At 39.3% G+C, this 22,050-nt stretch overlaps 1 protein-coding gene across 3 annotated transcripts in view; it reads left to right on the forward strand.

Annotated features, from left to right (window-relative positions):
* The window catches only part of PPARGC1A (PPARG coactivator 1 alpha), a 453,784-nt gene extending 432,600 nt beyond the window's left edge, over window positions 1–21,184 (forward strand). For all 3 annotated transcript variants that reach the window (XM_044225880.1, XM_044225878.1, XM_044225879.1), the window contains exons 8-13: window positions 2,420–3,335; window positions 3,876–3,980; window positions 4,133–4,253; window positions 13,832–13,953; window positions 14,286–14,437; window positions 20,307–21,184. In XM_044225880.1, coding sequence (XP_044081815.1) covers window positions 2,420–3,335; window positions 3,876–3,980; window positions 4,133–4,253; window positions 13,832–13,953; window positions 14,286–14,437; window positions 20,307–20,410 — 1,520 coding nt within the window. In that variant the 3' untranslated portion in view covers window positions 20,411–21,184. The remainder of the gene's footprint in view (window positions 1–2,419; window positions 3,336–3,875; window positions 3,981–4,132; window positions 4,254–13,831; window positions 13,954–14,285; window positions 14,438–20,306) is intronic.
* The last annotated feature ends 866 nt before the right edge of the window (window positions 21,185–22,050 follow it).

Here is a 22,050-nt window from a genome sequence, read left to right on the forward strand (position 1 = left end):
ATGACCTAAGCCAGAGGCAGCCACTTAACTGACTGAGCCACTCAGGTGCCCCCAGGGAAAAAATAAATAAATAGGCGAGTAAGAATTTTTGCAAAAATAAGCCCAGGCAACATTTCCACTAAGAGCATATCATCTATTTGGACTGACAGGATAAAAGATACATTCAAAAAGAGATGAACAAGAATATGCAGCACTATCTGATAAGTGTCTAATGAGTGATCCTGGCAGTAAATTATTAGGAAAGTAAAAACTACCCTAGTTTGGGAACCATAAAAAGATTTATGAAATGGAATTTTAGAATGTTGGGTGTCATTTCTCCATTCAAGGGCTATGCCATTTGGAATATTTGACTGTTACTTTTTCATAAAAGAGAGATTATTCATCATTATTTCTTTGAGCATCTTAGCCTCCTATGAGAAATATCTGAGAAATTGTCATTTGTTTGAGGGGGGCATTAATAGCTTTAAATTTGTCTTAATGGCAATTGGAGGTAGAATGCAGTCGAAATCACTTGCCCTGTTATGACAGGGCAGTGCAAAAAGAAAAGAAAATGAGGGAAAAAGAGAGAGAGAAAGGAGAAAGACTGATTATGTAGGAATTTCTTAGATGGAGGAAAAGACCTACTTGTCCATGAAAGAGGGAACACAAGGAGAGTGGGCCTCAGGGACACAGATATTTCCTTCAGTAATATGTCACCTCTAGGCTATCTTCCAGCGAGGAACCTGGCTGCTAACTCAAGGAAGCTTTGCTGGGACCCTCATGTGTCCCTTCCCTTTGTGTTTGTATTCCATGTCTTACTGAGCTTTTCTGGGATGGAGTTCCAAAGTTAAATTACTTTGCATTCTTGTAGCTTTGCCCTCCTCATTTAAGGAGCATTAGCTATGCATAATAAAAATTGCCAAATATTAGTGTAAAATATTTTATTATAGAGGAAATATTAAAATTAGTTTCTTCCATCTCTTTACTGTAAAGTGGGAGAAAGAGGCAGTATCTTTCTGTTCATACCAAAATTTCAAGCAGCTTTCTGTGACCTACTTGATTGTGTGTGTGTGTGTGTGTGTGTGTGTGTACATACATACATCTATATATATATATATATATATTTTTTTTTTTTTTTCCTTTCTCCAACAAGGTTAGATTTCTCTGTCATTTCCTTGAAACGTGCGGTTGCCTTAAGTCTAACCCCAGGCTTTTTAGCAGACGTGAAGTTCTTTTCTGCTGAATAGCCTTCACCCATTCTCCTAAATAGAAAGAGTGTTGTAAATTCAAATATTCCCCTGTAAGCATAATGTCATTTGAACTCCAGCCTGCCCTTCTTCAAAGTTCCTTGGACTCTGGAGCCATTTCCCCATTATCGTTCCTCCGTGTAAAGGGACATGTAGAACTTTCTCGGGGTTAAAACAGAGGAGACAACTGTAATTCACAGACTCTCCCACGACAGCATCTGATGGAATTTTCCTGCTCTTCCCTCGAAAAGGACGAAAGGCACCCACTGATGGGGTTTCTCTCGTCTCCCTTTATTTTTTTTCTACTTTTTTAATTAGTTGGTTGCTGAAGTTTGGATCTGTTTCAATCCTTCAGCCTCATCGCCCGCCCCGATGTTGTGCTCTAAATAAAATGGTCCGCTGGCACTGCAGTATTTAGTGTTTCTGTTCATTTAGGTTTCTGTTGCAGAACCATATTTTAGACAGAATGTATTAGTTATGCTTACAAGAAAGTATTATACCTACATTAGCCATGGTTTACTAAGTTAATGAGCTGTGGAGACAAAGAATCATTGCCATCAAGTTGCAGGGTCATCTGGTTCCCTGCCTTGGTCTGTCGTGTTTTTCTGAACTTTAAGGTTGTCTCCGTCACTCTGACCCTCCCCCACATTTGTGGTCATCCCGTATTTTTTTTTTTTTTAAGTTGTCTAGTTCTTGGGCTTCTTGATTGGAGACCAATTTCTGATCCACTCTTGATGCTCCCCACAGCTTTCTTTGAGGACAGATGCTACCAAAGCTACTCTGTGATTCCCCAGGGCCACCCGGTTAATTCGCCACAAGGCAGACAGACTATGCCCTTGGAAGTGTGAGCTTTGGTAATGCCGTGTGCGTGGAGGCCTGTAGGGAGGCGTTAATGTTTTCTCGGAAGCAAGATCTGTTAGCATGGGCGTTTAAAATACAGAACATTGCGGATTTCACTGATGCCTGGCCGTCGTGAGATCTGTCTTTTCTTGGTGGCAGAGGCTGAGGGGGAGAGGCACGTTTTCAGGTCTTGACATGAATTTCATTTTCTTCTTTGTTACCATTGTCTGAAATCCCCCAGAAGTGAGGGAAACGTATCCTGCAATTTAACAGCATTATCTCCGTCTCTTGTCTCTCTCCCCACCCCCTACCCCTCCTTGTTGTTGTCGTTTTTTTTCCCTTTTTACCTTCAGGCCTAACTCCACCCACAACTCCTCCTCATAAAGCCAACCAAGATAATCCTTTCAGGACTTCTCCAAAGCTGAAGTCCTCCTGCAAGACGGTGGTACCTCCGCCCTCCAAGAAGCCTCGGAACAGTGAGCCTTCTGGAGCCCAAGGCAATAACTCCACCAAGAAAGGGCCGGAGCAGTCTGAGTTGTACGCGCAGCTCAGCAAGACCTCCGTGCTCACCAGTGGACACGAGGAAAGGAAGGCCAAGCGGCCCAGTCTACGTCTGTTTGGTGACCATGACTATTGTCAGTCAATTAATTCCAAAACGGAAATACTCATTAATATATCACAGGAGCTCCAAGACTCTAGACCTCTAGGATATAAAGATGCCTCCTCCGACTGGCAGGGGCAGGTCTGTTCTTCCACGGATTCAGACCAGGGCTTCCTGACAGAGACTTCGGAGGCGGGCAAGCAGGTCTCTCCTTGCAGCACCAGAAAACAGCTCCAAGACCAGGAAATCCGAGCCGAGCTGAACAAGCACTTCGGTCATCCCAGTCAAGCTGTTTTTGACGACGAAGCAGACAAGACCAGTGAACTGAGGGACAGTGATTTCAGTAATGAACAATTCTCCAAACTACCTATGTTTATAAATTCAGGACTAGCCATGGATGGCCTGTTTGATGACAGCGAAGATGAAAGTGAGAAACTGAACTACCCTTGGGACGGCGCGCAGCCCTATTCATTGTTCGATGTGTCGCCTTCCTGCTCTTCTTTTAACTCTCCGTGTAGAGATTCCGTGTCACCACCCAAATCCTTATTTGCTCAAAGACCCCAAAGGATGCGCTCTCGTTCAAGGTCCTTTTCTCGACACAGGTCGTGCTCCCGATCACCATATTCCAGGTCAAGATCAAGGTCCCCAGGCAGTAGATCCTCTTCAAGGTAAACCTTGCCAACGCCCACCCAAAGCGTGAGGTCCACAAAAAGCTTTCAAAACCTACAGACAGCCCCAGCCCCTCTCGCCAGGCGATTCCCAACACCTCCGGAGCTAACCAGGTTATTGTTACACAGATATGCCTCCTCATCTTCTCTGAAATCTGTCAGCCTTGAGCACAGGGCCTGGAGCCTAGTCGCATCACAGAGAGCAATTTGTAAGAAACTTGCTCATCTAACTTTTTCCATTACCCGGAGAGCTGCCCTGTGCCAGGATAGTTGAGATCCACGCGAGATAAAGCTGACAGTGTACCAGACTGGTGCCCAGCATTAACATCAGTAAGAGAGCCTGGGAGAGAATACATCACTTCCAGACCTCTAAGCTGACTAGATGATCACAAACTGTCACCAGGAAATCTCACCAGTAGCTAGGAAGAAAAAGAGCCACTTTATGTCCTACGGTGTTTCCAGGGCATGCTCAGTTGGGCTGATAAAGCAGGGTTAAGGGGCAGTTGCAAATGCCCTTTCTGTTTCTCCTCTCGCTCGCAGATCTTGCTACTACTATGAGTCGAGCCACTGCAGACACCGCGCACACCGAAATTCTCCTCTGTGCGCAAGATCACGTTCCAGGTCGCCCTACAGCCGTAGGCCCAGGTAAGGACCGGGTCATTTACCTTCCATTCCTCCTGTTCCCCCTCCTCTAGATGACACGAGCTAGCTCACTCCCTGCCCCCTCCCCAGTTCCTGATTCATTGTGCCTGTGTAAACAGAGGCGGTTGACTTAATGATGAAGTTGTGTTTCTCAGGTATGACAGCTACGAGGAATATCAGCACGAAAGGCTGAAGAGGGAAGAATACCGCAAAGAGTATGAGAAGCGGGAATCTGAGAGGGCCAAACAAAGGGAGAGGCAGAGGCAGAAGGCAATTGTAAGCAGCTTGGAGCTCACTTTTGCTTTAAAGGAGGGTTTCTTTTCCTTCCTTTCTGCTTTCTCTCTTTTTTTCTCTCTTTCGCTCTCTCTCTTTTTTCCTCCCTCCCTCCCTCCCTCCCCCTTTCTTCTTTTCTTTCCTTTTCTCTTCTTTTCTTTCTTCCTTTGTTATAGATTAGAAAATAAACTAAAGCTAAGGCTTTGTTAGAATACGCACTATTCCGCAGCCTTTTGATTTTAAAACATCAGAGGGTTCCCAAGCTCTCCCGACATAGATGATGGGGAAGCAAAATGTTAAATGAGTGTATGTTCTTATTCATACTTCATATTTCTCATTCATCTGGAAACCCATGACTGTTTTCCAAAATGGAGGGAGCAGGGACTGTTTTTGGTCAAATCCGGTCAGACGGCGAGTGTTTCATACTGTTCTCTGCTGCATTGTTGTCAGAGTGGGAAAGGAGGCCATATCCGGGTTTGGTTTCAGTGTTTGTCTCTTGGGCAGATGTTAGAATTGGATTGTCCATGAAGGGACTGGGTTCAAGCTGGATTTGAAGGAGGCAGGGGAGAAGGAGGGGCTAAAAAGTCATCATTTTGGACTTGTGCTGGGTCAGCATCTCACTGAGTAGTTGGTACAGCCGCATTTCTCATGAACTGCTTTGCAATAACCCCTTCCACATTTTGGAACTACTTAACAGCAGGGTACCGTGTTTCCTTGACATACAGACATTACTGGTTCTTTGGTCTAAAGCTCCAGGTTATACCGAACTTGTTTATTCTCTGCAGGTCAGTAGGGTTTCAGCACCCGCTGGCAAACTGGTAGTCTTTACCCCACCTCCCTCCTATTGCTTATCAACCTAGAACTCCCCTGGCAGAAACCCATCGCTCCGATTGTCAGTCTTGTCCATGGCAGACATTCCTAATCAATTGTGGAACTCTTCCCACTGAGCCCTCAGGGAAGCTTTAGGTCTCTCCCAACTCAGTTCTTCAGGGAGCCCTGAGTAATCAATCAGAAGTGGCACCATTTTGTTCACTTCAGCTGCCTATCTCTGATAGCTCCTAAGAGTCATTTCAGTTAGATCAGCTTTTCACCTATCTTGCATAGAAAGTAACCAACATTTAGGGAAATGACTGCTCACTGTAAGGGTTAGATTTATATAGGGCCTCTAAGAAAACCTCCTACCATCCACAAAATCTTGAAAAACCTACATAAAAGAACTGACTAATGGAGTCAAAATTAAGCAGTAGCTGACCGTTATCAACCAGAGGGAAAAGGTGAACTGAGAGGCTTGTTGGTTGCAGGTTCTCAAGGAGAAGAAGGGAGAAGTGATTGAATACTTAGGCTAAAGGTCTAGGGTGTTTGTTATCCTTTAATGTTGAATCTACCTAAGGCTGAATCAAAAGTCCTGTGCAAATTACAATACTTTTGCTCATTTTTCTCAACTTTCAAATGAGCTGTGATATTAAGAGCTGCCACAGTGTCATTAGTTAACACTTAAGAAGACTAATGAAAATTAAAAATTCAATTTTTCTAATTTTGCTATATTTAATTAATAGCCTGTTCAATAATTATAATAACTCACATTTATATAATGCCATATAGTTTACAAAGCCTTTTAATATGGCACATTAGAGTTAATCTTAACAAAAAAGAATCATGTTGAGCAAGCATGTAGGAAAATAGTTATTTCAGTGTTTGCACATTCATATTTTATAAAATCCTTCATGTTTCTTCCCCAAAGTATCACATTGAAGAGAGAGATTAATAGTTTCATCATGTATTAGCTCATTTGGGCAAAATACACCACTATATCCAAAGTTGTGGATAAATATAGCTATACGGCATGTGCTTCTTTTCTTTCTTCCAAAGAAGTCAGTGCCACATAATCAACAAAAGTGCATAAAAGGAGGGAGGGGTCTTTTCATTAGTTGGCTCTTTCCAAAACATCAGATAATGTGATTGGTCTACATTCCATAATTGATAGCTTCATCAAATGCAACCTTGATGTCATTATTATAGTACAAATGTCAAGTTGGCTTAAATTAAGTTACTAAAAATTAAGCATTTGTCAGAATTTTCACTTTGAGGTTTTTTTTTTTTAATTTTTGTTTTGGAAAAGAAGATTAAAATAACAACACCACCCCCAAAAGTAGGACATAGAGATTATTTACTTTACCAACACAGTGGACTATAGTTAATAAGAGCTTAATGTAAAGATTTAGGATTTACTCTGTCCCCTCTTGGACAATGATATGCTATTTCTGCTTAACATGAGTGAAAACTCATGATCCTTTTTGTGACAAACATTCGCTAGGTGCTTGGGACATAAAATTAGGTAGGACCTGGTCCACCTATCCAGAGAGGTTCAAGGTCCTCTCGTGGTAAATGGGGGAATACCTAGACCTGAGAGTGACAGAGAGCATCTGTAGAGAGGGTGAGATTATTCTGAAATCGAAAGAGAAGGAGGGGAAAGGTTCTCTACACCTGTGCTGTGCAATATGGTGGCTGCTGGGCACACAACAAATGCAGCTAGTTGTGAATTAAGATGCACTAATAAATGTGATTGGATTTCGAAAACTTAGTTCAAAAGAAAAGTATAAAATTCCTCATTAATACTTTTTATATCAATGATGTTGAAGCAATAGTATTTTGGATATATTGAGCTAAATAAAATACAATATTAAAATTAAATTTTCTGTTTCTTTTTACTTTTTAAAATGTGCCCCCTAGAAAATTTAAAATTGTATATACTGCATTATATTTTTATTGAACATTGCTATTCTCGGCAGAAGCTAGAGCTCACACTAAGTCCCTGGCCAAGAGCAAGGTATATTGGGAAACTTCTAGTGATTTAACCAGAATACTGGGGCACAGGAGCAATAGGAAATGAGTCTTAGGGATCTGGATTTCATGACCGTATGGAAGCCAGATCCTTAAAGTGACTTACAAGTCATGATAAAGATTGTAAAGTCTATCTTAAAGGCATAGTGGAATTACTTCATGAGTTTACCCATGGAAAGATTTTCTGATCAGTTTTCTTCCTCAAGATGATCTGCTTTCTTATGCCACAGTGCATTTGCAAAATGCATGTTTATGGACTTGGGTGCAGAGATACATGCAATGGGTTTTGACTCATTTGATTGGTTTAGCTTGAGATGTCATTCACAAAACAGCTAAAGGAAATAGGACAGTCTGCCCAAGCTGGTTGGGTAGGTGATTTCCCTTCATATTTTTGAGACACCCTTGAATTACTGAACAAGTAGCAAATTATGTTTGGTATATCTATGGTATGGTGATGGTTGTCTATTAATTCAGATCAGTCATATAATGAGAAGACAAGCAAAGGAGAAGCTCAAACAGGAAATAAAAAACAGTGTTAAAATCATCTAATAATTGATATTTTATAAAATTAGTCTTTGCTACCTTTGTCTTGTAGTATATATTTCTGTCATTTTGTGTTCCGTGGGGAGATGATTTAGGGAGTCTTTATACTTTTTCATTGCTTATGCATCTAAAAGTCTTTATCCAGACCACCCTGACTGCAGCAAATCTGAGAGTTAAGAAAAAGCTGATAATTCATAGTTACTGACATAGAATCCTACATTGTGGTTGACCATCGCCATTGTTTTGGTTGCTCCTTTCCTCCATTTTCCACCAAAATCTTTCCTCAAGAACCACTTCACCCTCTACCTTCCTTAGCCTCCTAGGCTTACAGTCATTCAGGTTAATCAAAGCTCTGCAAGCCAGAGTTTGGTACTTAATGTCTAAACTGTCACTGCTCTCATTTCTTGTGGAGTTCTAAGTCCAGCTCCATTTGCAGTCAGTACAATTTCCTGCCAGAGAACATGATAATGGGATATTAATTTAAAGGGCAAATCTAGGGGCGCCTGGGTGGCTCAGTGGTTTAGGCCTCTGCCTTCAGCTCAGGTCATGATCTCAGGGTCCTGGGATCGAGCCCCACATCGGGCTCTCTGCTCAGCGGGGAGCCTGCTTCCCCCTCTCTCTCTGCCTGCCTCTCGGCCTACTTGTGATCTCTCTCTGTCTATCAAATAAATTAATACAAATCTTTTAAAAAAAAAAAAAAGGGCAAATCTACACATTAGGATATGGCTCAGTGCTCGAAACCCAAACCAAGTGTGCCTGGGCAATGACAGTACCACTTCATTTCTCTCTTCCCTTTGTCAGTCTGCAGCCCAGGAGCCAGGAACAGCGCTTCATCATGGATAATTATCAGCTCCTTCCAAATGAAAAAAAAAAAAAAAAAAAAGTAATTTTTCATAGTTGTTATTTTTGGAGAAAATAGTTCTCTAGCCAAACCTCTTTCAAGAGATACTTCCTGTGGATTAGAATATATGTTCTATAATTAATTGAAGCTCACTATTTTGAAATTATAAATTTTACTGGGAGTTGTCCCAAAGTTTCTGTCTTTTCAGTGTGTTTCCTTGCACTTAGCCCTAGTAGACTAGCCTGGATTTATTCACACTGATCCAACCTTGGACTCTAAGGAAGAGTATTCTTGGGTCATACTTGGAGGCAAGTACCTTTGAAAAACTGATGCTGTCATTTTGTTTCTCCTCTAATAGTGCCCTCTAGTATTAGACACTTACTGAATGCCTACAGAATTAGATAGTGTAATCAGTACTAAGAGAAAGAGAGAAAAAAAAAAAACAACTTTTTTTTTTTTTTTTTTTTTTACATTTTGTCAAGGTTTTGGTTTTCCTTTCTGTCCATACGTGCCTTTTCACAACAATCTCCCCCTCTCACTTTACCTTTTAGATGGAGGACCTCACCATACCATTCAGCCTTAAATGACAGATTTTCTCCATTCATCTCACATATAGTATTTGGGATTTCTTTGGAATTTCTGAGGAAGTCGGGTTGGTAGCTAATCTGGAAATGAATATAAATCTTTCATGGCTGAAGTTGACATGCAGTTTCCTTAGTATATGAGAAAGAGTTTTTACATTATCCTGAGTTGGAAATGTTGAATAAAAGTTCTGAGAACCAAAATCTAAATTAAGAGGCTGTTCCTTGTTGTTGCCTAGCATTGCAGAGCATTTTAGTGAGATCACCCTTACAGAAACATCAAGCACACTACTTGGCATATATTAGAATTCAATAAATGTTAATCTCCCTATGAAATTCCCTTTCTCTTAGTCAAATCCCTTTTACCAAGACTAGCTTATTAGTTGATGAGAAACAGCCATTGTATGTTTTCCCCAGCTAACTGGGAGGCTCTGTTCTCTTTTCGATAAAGATTTTGATAATGCAAGTCAGTTAATTTCAGTTCATATTTTTCTTTATTTATCTCTCTGTATTTTGATGTAATGCTGATTTACTATACCTGTTAATGCAATATAAATCTTCAATTTTGTTATCCACCCCATCAGCAAACTAGCTTTTGTGAAAATTGAAGCTAAAGGATATTTGATGAATGTTCCATCCTCCTCAATAGTGAAAACTGGTCTGAAAATCATTTTTCAAGGAGCTTTTTCCAAAGGTTTAGAGTTCCTCCAAGCCTTTAAGAAGTTGAAAATGTTATTAAGCATTTTGATTTCTTTTCCTTTCATCTCCTGTTTAGAAATTAATGTCTTGAGAAATTGGCTGCAAATGTTAAGGTTTTTTAAAAGATATGGAATCTATTCATCTGTCTAATAAAACCGCAACATGTTAAAAATAATCGGTTCTTTGCTAGACATTTTGGCCAATCTTTGAAAGATTTTTGTCTTTGCTTTTAGACCTTCAGATGCCTTTTAGTTTCATTTTTAGCACTAGGAAAACCAAGCACTCTAATCATTTTCTAAAATGAGAATTTCAGCGTGTATTCAATCTCTGATCTTTGTAAGGAAGCAAGACGTGGTTCCATTCCCGTGTTTCATAAAAGGAGATGATAGACAAATAGGTAGTTTATGTGATTGTGCACCAGCCCTTGGGGTTTCTGTTTTTCCCATCGAGATTGTGTCTTTTTTTTACTGCAGAATGTATCAGTATCCGAAAAGGTCCTCTGGTTTATCTTCTTTGTAGGATCATTGTTGCATACAGTTTTGTATAAAGAAGCAATTCAGAGACTGTCCCAATATGTCTGCATATGGACGTGCATATGGTCGATTTTAGCTTTAACTTCAAATTTCCTTGAATACGTAGGCTGTGTGTATTCCCATAATGGTAGTTGAGCAATTTCTTTGTGATGGTTCAATTTCTTTCTCTCTCTTCTGCATCCCCCCCTCCTTTTTCTTTATACAGTAGTAACCTTCCTAAAAAGGCCCATTAAAAAAAAAAAAAAAAAAAAGGTAAAAAACCATAAAACCCATGCAAGCAGGCGCCAGAAAGTTTAGATAACGTCCCATCCCATTTCGCTGTTTGGTTAGAGCTGGCTGTGTAAATAGAATGGAATGTGGTGCTAGGACTCCCTTACAACACTGTATAACACTGCCCCAGGATGAGCTCGCCATCCCTTTATACTTAATGATCTCCAGGATGTGCTGGGTGCTCTGGAACAATGCAATTCCAGCCTTTAGTTGAGACGACATACAATCTACATGGAAGTGAACCAGGCAGTCGACTCTGTTGGCTTTACTTCACCAGGTCAATTATTTAGGCCTGCTGCCTATTGTCAGAGGAATTGTGTTTTACTGAGTGTCTCCGTGGAGCCCCACCTCTGATTTTCAGAAGGTGTTTCAAGAGTGAGAGCTCTGCAAACATGTAGTTACTCCATTCTTCTTCCACTTAAACCTATAAAACAAATCATAGAAATCTTTGTAAATTCAGTCAGCTGAGCGACCTGGACAGGGTTTTCCCTGTGATTAAGCAGCAGAGCTGGCTTTCATTCTCCATTGTCTTAGAGAGTCTCGGAGAGTAAGGATTACATGTAGGCATAAGGGCGAGACTTAAAGATGATCAGTTGATTGGTGATTGATTGGGTTTTCAACAAATATTCATTGAGACTCTGGTATGTTTCAAGTACAGTTAAAATACAGTAGTCGAGAGGACAGATGTGCTTTTTGCTTTCAGGAATCTTTCACTGTAGAGGGAGAGATGGACATAAACAATGAATTAACTATTAACTATTTAATTACAATTGGGCAGAGAACTACAATGGAGAAATCATGTATTGTAAGAACAACTAATAGGAAGCCTGACCTCATCTCAAGTCTCAGAAGGAAATGATTTTTGTGTTCAATGTAATTTTAGGCAGTACATGTATGTTGGTGAAGGAGAAGGAGAGGCAGTGTGGGGAGGATCTTACAAGGAGCAAGGGGACAGCTGGCGTGAAGGCCTTGGAAAAGAAAAGGAACTCAGTATATACGAGGGACCGGTAGGAGCTCAATGTGACTGAAAAATAAAGGGAAGAATGGGAAGTAAGAGGAGAACATGATGAAGACAGGTCCAGACCATACAGGGCCTGATGAGTCCTGTTAATGATTAAGGAATTTCCTTAAAGTTATATGAGGCCACTGATATGTTTTAGATAGTAATTGACGTGATAAGATTCCTATTTCCTTAGTTAAGGTTATTCAGATTGAGGTGAAGGAATAGATTAGAGAAGGGCAATTATAGACAAAGGATCCAAGTTGAGAGGCTGCTACGCTTGTCCAGAAAGAGAGGCTGGCAGCTTGGTTTAGGGGCGATGTAAGAGAAAAAGATATGTAGGAGGTAAAATTCAACAGGCCTTAACAAGTGATTGGATGTCTAGAGGGGACTAAGGGAAGAATGGAGGAGGCACTCAGGTTTTTGTCCCGAATACCTGACTGCATGGCGCTCATTTCACTGACACAAGAACATTGGAGAAAGACCCATGGGGAGAGGGAGGACTGGAGAGCTGGATTTTGGGAATGTTGGTCTAGTTTGAAGAAACAGTTGTCAAGTAAACAGTTGGCAATTGGAGTCTGAAGCTCAGAAGAGCTTCTCTGATGAAAACAGAAATAGGAGCATTGTGTACAGTAAGAGAAGATGAGGCGTGATGATCAGATCACCTAGGAGAGTATAAAATAGAGTAAAAAGCTCTATTAATTGCTTAGTTATACTTCACAAGTGCTTACTGAATTCTCTTTGCCAAGCCCTTTGCTAAACATTGGAGATATGAGAAGGAAAGACTTATGGGAAATAACATAGAGCATCTCTTTGCCTTAAGCCTAAATTACTCTTTACATCACCCAGGTCAGGATACTCTCAGTACATCCAGAGAAAACTCTTGGGTAAATCTATGCCTTAGTTCTGTGTTTCCTAGTCTCTGCTCCCACCTCTTGAAACCTCTGCAACCCTAAGCTCACTTCATTCTTGTTTGTTCTTAGTAGGTGTAGAGATGAGTTGGTAAGCGCATGCCTTATATTAAATCCTTGTGTTCTCGAAAAACCTTCCCTTGGTTTTGAGAGACATTATCTCCTTTGGCCTTGTCTTCTTAGAACAACCGATAGAGGACTGCTTCTTGTTACTAAGAAAGGTTTTTTACTGTTTTGTGAAAATGAGTCTCCCCTTGGGCTATAAGATATTATTTCCATATTTTGTAGGTTATAAATTGCTGATGACTTTCAGATTATGATGATATTGACTCCATTTGTGAAAATTAGGCCACACCCTTCTAGTCTGTTCCTAAAATAAGATTCACTGGCAAAGTGAAATTTATAGCCTCTTTTATAGCTTTGATTCTTCAGAGACCCGTGGCTTAAAATAGCCTACATTTTAAGACTGTATTTTTCAAATTATTGTCTTTGGACCACCTGCATTGGAATCACTAGGGTGTGCTTATTAAAAATGAAGATCATTGAATTGTCTTTTCCAATTTTTTTTAAAACTGCCAGCATAAACCCCAATAATTTGCATTTTTTTAAAGATTTTTATTTATTTATTTGACAGACAGAGATCACAAGTAGGCAGAGAGGCAGGCAGAGAGAGAGAGAAGGGAAAGCAGGTTCCTTGCTGAGCAGAGAGCCCGATGTGGGGCTCGATCCCAAGACCCTGGGATCATGACTTGAGCTGAAGGCAGAGGCTTTAACCCACTGAGCCACCCAGGCGCCCCCAATAATTTGCATTTTTAATAAGGACTCCAGGTAATTTTTATTTTTACTAGAGTTTAGAATTGTTGTTTTGAGGGATGTCAAATTTTGTACACCTCACTATGAGAATCCTGAGTAAAATGAGAAGTTAAGCATTTTGTGAGATGGGTGAGTTTTCTTACCAATTTGGAAGATTAAGAATCAAGTCACAAGGGTTACAGTACTTAACAGGGATCCTTCAGCTGTCCAGTGATGAACAGATTGCATTTCCCCTATTTCTTTTGGAATATATCAAAGCTCCGGAGAGAAAAGTGCAGAGCTGGGGAGCAAAAGCAGAAGAGAGTGAGCATCAGAGTAGGGCACATGGAAGGAAGAGTGAATGCAGAACACGGAGAAATGGATGCTAAAACATGGGTCATGTGTCATCTTTTCATTCAGTTTTAGTGGATGTTTTGCTTTTACCAGCATGCTTGGTGGGTTCTCGGTATGCATGATTGGACGTCCATTTAGGTATGTTGGTAGAGGTGCACCTTCCTTCCTATCTCCAGAATTGGCAAAAGACTCTCTTTCCTTCCACCCCCTCCCCAGGAAGAACGCCGTGTGATTTATGTGGGTAAAATCAGACCTGACACAACACGGACGGAACTGAGGGACCGTTTTGAAGTTTTTGGTGAAATTGAGGAGTGCACAGTAAATCTGAGGGATGATGGGTAAGAATCTTCAAGATTATTTCTTGTTTAGAAACTGACATATGTAAAAAATTATAGCCATGAGATTGCTAGGATGGGAATGCTTTGACAGATGACATGTTGAGTTCAGAACCTTATTTATTTTCTTTTATCCCTATTTATTAATCTTTCTAGTTGAGATTTCCTGTCCCAGAAATAAGTATTTAGCTGCTTGACAGGACAATCACACTGATAAATGGATGCAGTGGTTCAGACATTGGCACCGGCGAAGTCTTCCAAAGTAGGAAGGGTTACAGGCATATATGTTAATGCTTTCTCACAAGCTTTGAACCTCTCCTCTTTGTCCACTGCAGAGACAGCTATGGTTTCATTACCTACCGTTATACCTGTGATGCTTTTGCTGCTCTTGAAAATGGATACACTTTGCGCAGGTCGAATGAAACTGACTTCGAGCTATACTTTTGTGGACGCAAGCAATTTTTCAAGTCTAACTATGCAGACCTAGGTATGGATTTTATTGTATGTGGAATGAGGAATCCATAATGGAGGGCTCAAAATGGAAGCGGATGTAAACCGTGGGCATATAGGGTTGGTCCATCACTTTATTTTGCTGGAGGGAATGTTTGAATACAGATTTTATCTTATTTTTAATTTTTTAAAAGTATGAGACAGTTTCAGAAGCAAAGGGCTTGGGTTTTGGCAGCAAAGAACAGAAGTAAATTCTTTGTACTGTCTTCCCAAATGCTGAAAGTCTGCACTGTGTGTGTGTGTGTGTGTGTGTGTGTGTCTTTGCATAGGTTTGCAATGTGCTGTTGCTTTCTGTGCCTGCCCTGAATCCTTCTGTATAAACCTTAGCATTAGCATAATTGTCTTATGGAACAGAATATGCAAAAGGATATTCTGGTTCTTTTTTCCTTCTTATCCTACAAACTCTTAAAAATGTTAAGACGTTTTCTACAAATTATACCTTGAGAGAAGAAAATATAATTTTATACGCTAAATCACATTATACTTTCTTTAAAAAAAAAAAAGGAGAAAAAAACCCACTTTTTTCCCAGTGTTTTCATATGCTAGGCACCGTGCCAGAGGCTCTGCAAACATTCTTTTAAATGTAATTACCAGAACCATCCTGGGAGGTGGTTGTTATTATTATTATCTTCCTTTTATAGATAAGGAAACCAAAGCATTTGTAAGTATTCCTTTTTCCTGTTCTAAAACTTATACAGATTCAAGGGGTAAAATTTGGAAAATATAAAAGGTATCAGGAAAAATAGTAATATCACCCATCAGCCCATCACCTAGAGATCTGCTGTGTGATTTACAGTCCAGTGTTTTGTCTCAAGATGTCTAATTTCTTCTGGTTGAGGTCACATAATTTAGATCTGTCAATTCTTAAATTTAGCTCTTCTTGGGGCGCCTGGGTGGCTCAGTGGGTTAAGCCGCTGCCTTCGGCTCAGGTCATGATCTCAGGGTCCTGGGATCGAGGCCCACATCGGGCTCTCTGCTCAGCAGGGAGCCTGCTTCCCCCTCTCTCTCTGCCTGCCTCTCTGCCTACTTATGATTTCTCTCTGTCAAATAAATAAATAAAATCTTTAAAAAAAAAATTTAGCTCTTCTCAATTCATATTATGTAAGCCCATTTTCTACCATATTTGTGGGATTGAAAATAGTTCATTAACTTTTTTAATGGTTGCACAGTATTATGTTAGGTGAACACCATTACATTAAATCATTCCATTATAGCTAAACATTTATTCAATTTTCAATTTTTTGGCATTATAAATAATGCCAAAATGGACATCTTAATTTTCTTCCCAATTTTAATTTGGTCCCTTTGCGTTGCATTCCATTCCCTATTTAATGCACATATTGTAAGCCTTGAAATCCTTTGATGAAGAAACGAAGGAAGAGAAATGACAAATGTCTTGTGCACCTGATGTAATTAATTTAAATCAATTTATAATAATCACATAAAATTAACATATAAATCTATTCCTCAGCATTACTCTATATCTGTCTGCACTTGCTTTGGCTTGTATAAGGAAAGAAATGAATACCAAATACAGGGATTTTTTTTCTCTCCTCCACCAAAGTGATATCTTCCTAAAGTAATTGATATAGGTGGTGTGCATTGTTCAGGGGGAATATGCTATAATTCACTTCACAAGCTAAATAGATAGTATGAAGCAGGGGGGAGGCAGCTGACTGTCAGAGAGATAGAGGCCTAGGGATGAAAATATAAAAGGTGGCAAGTCATTTGTTCAAATGTTAGCTGATAAAAACAGTCAAGACGGATTGAAGTCTTAAGTTGATTTGACTTATTTTCTTCAGTGATGAAGGCCAGGGTGTTTCCAGTCTTTCAAAATATCTAGAGTTTAAAATAAGCTACCTAGAGGGGCCTTCAAATCACGATTCATCACTGGGAGAGGGAGGATTGGATGGTATTTCCAAATTGAACTGGAGCCTCCCTGAAATATTTCTGAGAAGAATGCTTCCCCTCTTGTTATCTTTCTGCCTCGCCAGCAGCAATAGAAACTTCGCCGTTGCTAAGCCAGTTCTGTATTTTCTGAAAAGTATGTTTGATGTGTATTGTACTAGCATGGGTTTTTCCAATTCCCTCAAGCCCTACAATTTCACGAAGGGTAGTCGATCTGAGCATAGGCATGGTGTAGTGGAAAGAGCCCTGGCTTTGGAATCTTACAGATCTGTAAGAAACCTGACTTAGCTTCTGACCTTCAGCAAACAATTAAGCTCTCTCTGACTCTGGTTCTTCATTTGTAAACTACATCATAATGTTGTCACAGAGATTCAATAAATGTTCGTGATGTGGTTGGCACCGTATCTGGCATAAAGTAGGTGCTCGATAAATAGTAACTATGATTATAATTTTAAAAAATGATGGCAAAGATAAATTAGAAATGTCAAGTTATTTTGAAATGAAAGGATCAGCATCAGGGGCCAGATCTGGAACCGAACAACGTACATTCATGTGTGTCCTGTGTTTGTTCCCTGAAGAGTTCAAGTTAAATGCTTCAGGGTTTGACCAGTGAATTCGGTGAACATGAGATTTTACTGGACATTCAGAGGGATTGGGAGCTCACATGTATGTGTATTGAGAGTTAGTAAAAATGATGTGATATTGATTAATTTTACCAAGAGTAAAGTGAACTATCATTTTAGCTAGATTGATTTAATTGATCTTTTTTATGTTTTGCTCCCCAAATTAAGTGAGCTTACACATCCTTCTACCATCGGGGCCACCCAGTGACTACCACAATGCTATTAGTTCAAAATGTGATGATTCCAAGTTAATATTATGGTCAGTTTTATAAGTGAGACTCAGGGTTAAAGGGACAATCAAGGTCACCTAGGTAAAGCCAGGATGTGAGCCTAGTTTTTATGAATCTGTAATCTGTGAGTCTTTCTGTTTACTGTCCTATAAACAGATGGATCTTTCTCAAAGACCTCAATGGAAAATCTTAAACATGAAAGATAGAAATTAAAATAGGACTATAGGACCAGAAGAGAAGGATAGGATCAGTATTAAGTATATGATCATGTATTCATCAGGAATTAGTTATGGTGCAGAACTTATACTTAAACATATAAGAAAAGTGAAATAAGTAACATTCATCACAAAGTCTTTACTAACTCAAAATATGTATTACATTATCAGTATCTCAAATATATATATAACTTTATATAAACCCTTGGCATTCATTGGTAAATCATCCAAAGATCCCAACACAAAGGTTTTTCAACCAGTTTTTAAAATGTGGTGTTCAAGATTACTACATTCATTCAACAAATTCTAATCTTAGTACCTGATTTGTGCCAACAGTTCTATAGGTGGTAAGAATACAGTTGTATTGTGATGTGTTTTTATTTATATGGCATCATTATTTATAACAATTTATTTTTAAAAAATGATTAGAGTGGCTTTTGGCTTTTTCCTATCAAAATTCTATTATATCTTACTTACATTGCAATATCCTTTGGTGGCATAGATGTTGTTGTCTCAGGAACTGCATGTAAGCATGTATTCATACAACAGAAAAGATTTGCATATATCTACTGTGTGACATAATCCCCCTGTGCAAGTGATTATAGATATGTAAATACCAGCTATCATATTCCATACTAAAGAAATTCTTGAGATCCACTGTTTTCATTTTATTTTATTTTTTATTTTTTTTGCTAATGAAAATATGGAAACACTGAAATTCTGGTTTGATATAGAGTAACCCAAAGTTAAGACATTTTGAGTATTCTCAAAATGTCCTTCAAGGAAGGATCTGTATGTGTGTTCTTTTTTTCTTTTTTTTTAAAACATTTTATTAATTTATTTGAGAGAGAGAGAGCATGAGTGCAGGGAGGGACAGAGGAAGAAGCAGACTCCCTGCTGAGCGGGGAGCCGGATGCTGGGCCCAATCTGGGATCCAGGACTCCGGGATCATGACCTGAGCTGAAAGCAGATGCTTAACCGACTGAGCCATCCAGGCACCCCTGTATGTGTGTTCTTGATGATTCTGTGCTTGACCTTCATGCCACACAGACCCTGGCCATCAGGAGGCTCTTGTAACTTTATTTGCAATGCAAGTGGAATTCTGGTTTCAGGTTAATCTCAAGCAGTGAGCAGGACTTAGCATGTGCGTGTGTCTCCAAAAAAAGACTTCGATTGGAATGATAGCTGCTCATGAGGCTTTAGTGATACAAGCCAACTGCTCATTTAAGCTATCTGTGAAGGAAAGGTTGGGAGCTGGTGTCATTTAAGAATTGACTATGTGAGATATTAATGAGGAAAGATTGGCCATTTTTGTCCTGTCTTTTATGTCTGAGCCCCACTGTACCTGCTGTTCTTACCTGGAAAAACTTGGTCGGCAAAAAGTCAGTAAATACAAGGGATTGTAAGAATGAAAGAAAAAAAAAAAGTGAAGAAATTTCCTTGTCTTTAAATCTAAGATGGCTAAAGTAGTTTGAAGCTAGGGTGAAAAACCAGCCTGGTGCTGGAGAGCTTGGGAGAAAGTGACCTTTTCAGCCAAAGAGCTTGTGAGGTCAATGAGTGTACTGCCATATTATCTAATCCTATACTTTTCTGTCACTCCGGACATTTCTGTTTTGTAACATTCTGGATAAATCACAGAAATGTTCATCTGTTAGTAGGATTGGTAATACTTCCCAGAAAGGACTGGTTTTCCCTTCAAGTAAATGCTCTCAAGAGAATGAATTTATTTGCAAGAGGCTTTCTATTATATTTCTAAGATGTCTTTCTTCCTTTGCAAGACCAGCAGAAATATCTGATTTTTTTATAAATGTCATAAGAGAAATTTCAGAAATATTTAGAACCAGAATTTCATTTTATATCCGTCATTGCTGAAACATGAATATTTTGTTAAGGGGCTATGTGAAGTATGTGGAACTTCTCATAGAAGTTGACTTGGACTAGTTCAAGGAAGACCATGGTTTTATATATACCTGTGTATGTTTCCTCTAGTACTAGTGAGGTTGACTTTGCCTTACCTGGGCATGAAGTGTTTCCCTAGACCTTCTAATCTGGGGTGAATTTTATTGCTGGGGTTGTCCCAAGATACTAGAATAGATAAGTGGATCATATATTCCTCATGACTGAAAGGGGAGCAGCCAGGTGGTGAGTAGGTGAAGTTCTGATGAGTCTCTCCCTCCCACTCACATGGCTTTTGTGCTCAGTGAAACCAATCCCATTGAATAGGAAAATTAGTTCCAAATTCCACTCTTACCACTTCACTTGAGCTGTTGAGGAACCTTGGGTAAATCATTTAATATTCCAGGAAGGAGGCAGGACATGGTCATTTTTAAAGTATATTGATTGAATACATTTCTATTGATTAGAAGTATTAAAGTTTGTTCTGATTACCTCCCAGGATTGCTTATGGCTAAAATGAGTCAAAAAGTAGTGTTCTGAATGCTTACCACTCAGAAGCATTTTGAGTGGTAGGTTTGCAGTGATAAACACTCCCTACCCTCTATAAACATATTGCCTAATCTTATACTCTCTCTTCTTTTCTCTCTGTAAACATATGTATTTTTAAATATTTATTTTTATGCATTATATATAAATTTATAAATGTAAATAATATATTTACATATAACTAATATAACAATAAAATATTGGATATATATACCCTCTGCAAATACATATATACATATATATATACACACACACATATAAAATAAATATACCCATAAAATCTATCAATCTATCTATCCATCAATAAAAGTTGGGTATATTTTTGGAAGTATATCAATTGGATAAGTTGTTATTGAGTCAAGTAATCTTCAGTTAGACGATTGCACTAGCAATGAGAGTGTGTCTAACCTTGCTTTGGTTTCTTGCAGATTCAAACTCAGATGACTTTGACCCTGCTTCCACCAAGAGCAAGTATGACTCTCTGGATTTCGATAGTTTACTGAAAGAAGCTCAGAGAAGCTTGCGCAGGTAACATGTTCCCTGGCTGAAGATGACAGAGGGACGGTGAATACCTCACGGGACAGCGCGTCCTTCCCTAACTGACTATTGCAAGTCATACTTAGGAATTTCTCCTACTTTACACTCTCTGTATAAAAAAAACAAAACAAAACAACAACAATACAACAAGAACAACAACAATGGTTTACATGAACACAGCTGCTGAAGAGGCAAGAGACAGAATGGATATCCAGTAAGCACATGTTTATTCATGGGTGTCAGCTTTGCTTTCCCTGGAGTCTCTTGGTGATGGAGTATGTGTGTGTGCGTGTGTGTGTCTGTGTGTCTGTGCGTGTGTGTGTGCGTGCATGAACACGCTTGATTTGGGGGAAGTATGTGTGCACAGGAGGGGACTGGGGACACCTGACCAGAGTGTGCCAGGGCAAACCACTTCAAATGGCAGCAGTTCCACGAAGACTCACTTAAAACCTAGAACTTCAAAATGTTCATATTCTATTCAAAAACAAAAAAAAAAAAAAGCATAAATTCAAAAGGAAAGAAAACTAACCAACCAACCACAAACCACCCTAAAATGACAGCCACTGATGTCTGGGCATCGACCTCCGTACTCTGTTTTTTAAGAAAGTGCAAAATCGACTTGAAACAAGCTTTCTCTCATAACATAATGGTGATATGACAATCCCGAAGAAACCACAGGTCCTGTAGAACTAATATCCTTTCTCTCTCTCTCTCTCTCTCACCCTCCCTCTCCGTCTGTCTCCCGCACTCTCTTTTGCTCTCCCCTCCTCTCTCCTCTTCTCCCTCACTCTCTCTTCCTTTCTCTCTCTGTCTCTGTCTCTCTCTCTGTGTCTCTCTCTTTTTCTTCTTTTTTTCCTCTTGCCATGGAGTCTGGGTGGGAGAGGATACTGCGGGCACTGGAATGCTAAACTTTCCTAACATTTTGAAGTTTCTGTAGTTCATCCTCTCTCCTGACACCCATGTAAATGTCCAAAATGTTGATCTTCCACTGCAAATTACAAAAGCCTTGTCAATGGTCAAGCGTGCAGCTTATTCAGTGGTTTTTTTTCTGAGGAGCAGGCACGGTGTTACATTACTCGTGAGAGTTGGTTAGAACTCTCTGGTATGTGTTCAGATAGTGAAATTGCTACATTCTCTGATGTAGTGAAGTAATTACAGATGTTAAATGGAGTATTTTTATTTTGTGTACATACTATACAACAATGTTCTTTTTTGTTACAGCTATGCACTGTAAATGCAGCCTTCTTTTCAAAACTGCTAAATTTTTCTTAATCAAGAATATTCAAATGTAATTATGAGGTGATACAATTATTGTACACTAACATATTTAGAAGCTGAACTTACTGCTTATATATATTTGATTGTAAAAACAAAAAAGACAGTGTGTGTGTCCGTCAAGTGCAACAACAAAATGATGCTTTATGCACATCCATCCCTAGGTGAGCTTCAATCTAAGCATCTTGTCAAGAACTATCCTAGCCCCCTAAAGGTATTAACCACTTATGCGATATTTTTCCACATTTTCTTGTTGCTTGTTTTTCTTTGAAGTTTTATACACTGGATTTGTTAGGGGAATGAAATTTTCTCATCTAAAATTTTTCTAGGAGATATCATGATTTTATGTAAAGTCTCTCA

The sequence above is a fragment of the Neovison vison genome, chromosome 11 (assembly GCF_020171115.1).
Source record: "Neovison vison isolate M4711 chromosome 11, ASM_NN_V1, whole genome shotgun sequence".
Lineage (NCBI taxonomy): Eukaryota > Metazoa > Chordata > Mammalia > Carnivora > Mustelidae > Neogale > Neogale vison.